This window comes from Eimeria mitis, genomic scaffold, assembly GCF_000499745.2.
Source record: "Eimeria mitis Houghton genomic scaffold, Emh_scaff3039, whole genome shotgun sequence".
Taxonomy (NCBI): domain Eukaryota; phylum Apicomplexa; class Conoidasida; order Eucoccidiorida; family Eimeriidae; genus Eimeria; species Eimeria mitis.
The window spans coordinates 2,808-4,665 of record NW_013571384.1 but is presented as its reverse complement, the minus strand read 5'-3'; the positions used below and the strand labels follow the sequence as shown (position 1 = coordinate 4,665).

At 52.2% G+C, this 1,858-nt stretch overlaps 1 protein-coding gene across 1 annotated transcript in view; it reads left to right on the top strand.

Annotated features, from left to right (window-relative positions):
• Positions 1–803: 803 nt before the first annotated feature.
• The window catches only part of EMH_0061640 (uncharacterized protein), a gene marked incomplete at both ends in the record, with an annotated part of 3,847 nt that continues 2,792 nt past the window's right edge, over positions 804–1,858 (top strand). The window contains one exon of the mRNA XM_013497946.1: positions 804–1,367. Within this exon, the coding sequence (XP_013353400.1) occupies positions 804–1,367 (564 nt within the window). The remainder of the gene's footprint in view (positions 1,368–1,858) is intronic.

Here is a 1,858-nt window from a genome sequence, read left to right as displayed (position 1 = left end):
TTGTGTTGAGAGGTAAAATAAAAAAGAAAATAAATAAAAAAATAAAAAAAATAAATAAAAAGAAAGAAGACAGCGCACGAGAACGAGCTGTATATACACCCCAAATACACGGAGAGCAGCAAACGCCAGAAACCCTCATCCCCTTCATTGCTTGCAACATAAACCCTAAACCCTAAACCCTAAACCCTAAACCCTCGGGGGGAGATTGCCTGTGGTGGGTGAGACACCCAGAAGAACCCCCAGCAAGCATCTACTCTGCAACACATAAACCCTAAACCCTAAACCCTAAACCCTAAACCCTAAACCCTAATTCTGCATATATTGAACAAAGGGTTTACAAACCCTAAACCCTAAACCCTAAACCCTAAACCCTTGGGGTTTGTCTGGGGGGCCCCTCTCAGCAGAGACAACGGAGGGCCCCTCAACACAAGGAGGAAAGAAACAGAATAAAACACATCCTTTCTTCTAAACCCTAAACCCTAAACCCTAAACCCTAAACCCTAAACCCTAAACCCTAAACCCTAAACCCTAAACCCTCGTTTTTTCGATGAGGAAACCAGCGAAGCCGAAGGCCCCTCAACTCGATCGAGGGGGCCCCGGCATGCAGCATGCAAACCCTAAACCCTAAACCCTAAACCCTAAACCCTAAACCCTAAACCCTAAACCCTAGATATTGAAATAATATTAAAAAGATAGAAAATATATTTTTTTGTGGTTATGCTTTTCCCTTCCCTGGGCTCCCCTGCCCTACGGGAAGGGGTTTTAGGGTTTAGGGTTTAGGGTTTAGGGTTTAGGGTTTAGAGATGCCGCCTGCAGAGAAGGGGTGGCTTGCTGCTGATGCAGCAGCAGAGCAGCAGCGGGAGCAGCAGCAGCAGCAGCAGAAGAAGAAGGAGCTGCAGCAGCTAAAAGAGAAAGAAGAGCAGATACAGATGTGTGTTGTGTTGCTGCTGCAGCAGCAGCAGCAGCATCCCCGCATGCTTCCTCTTGCTGCTGTCACGATGCAGCTGCTGCAGCAGCAGCAGCAGCTTGTTGCTGCTGCTCTGCTGCTGCTGCGCCGCAGCATCAACGATATCCTCAGCAGCAGCAGCAGGCTCTTCGTCGGCACCCGCAGGGCGTGCGAGGAACGCGTGCGTTTCCTGCAGCAGCAGCAGCAGCAGCAGCAGCAGCAGCGGCAGCAGCAGCAGCAGCAGCAGCAGCAGCAGCAGCAGGAAGAGATCGACTGGGATCAGGTAGAGATACGAAACGAAGACTGTCTCTGCTGGCCCCCAAAGCAGCAGCAGCAGCAGCAGCAGCAGCAGCAGCAGCAGCAGGAAACAGAGGATGAAGGGGAGTTGTTTGTGCTGCTGCAGTCACCACCTCCTCAAGAGGTTCGTTAACACCAAACGGCCTGCTGCTGCTGCTGCTGCTGCTGCTTCTCCTTCTGCTGCTGCTGCTGCTGCTGCTGCTGCTTCTGCTGCTGCTGCTGATTGTGAGGCTGCCGCGCCTGGGTGGAGCATTTGTGCTGCTGCTGCTGTTGCTGCTGCTGCTGCTGCTGTTGCTGTTGCTGCTGCTGTTGCTGCTGCTGTTGCTGCTGCTGGTGCTCCTGTTGCTTCTATTGCCGCTGTTGCTATTCTGCTGTTGCTGCTGCTGCTGCTGCTGCTGCTGCTGCTGATGCTGCTGCTGTTGCTGCTGCTGCTTCTATTGCTACTGCCGCTGCTGCTGCTACTGCTACTGGCGCTGCTGCTGCTGCTGTTGCTGCTGCTGCTGTTGTTAATACTATTACTACTACAACAATAACAACTACTACTGTTGCTGCTGCTGCTGCTGCTTGTGTTGCTGCTGCTGCTTGTGTTGCTGCTGCTGCTGCTACTGCTGCTGC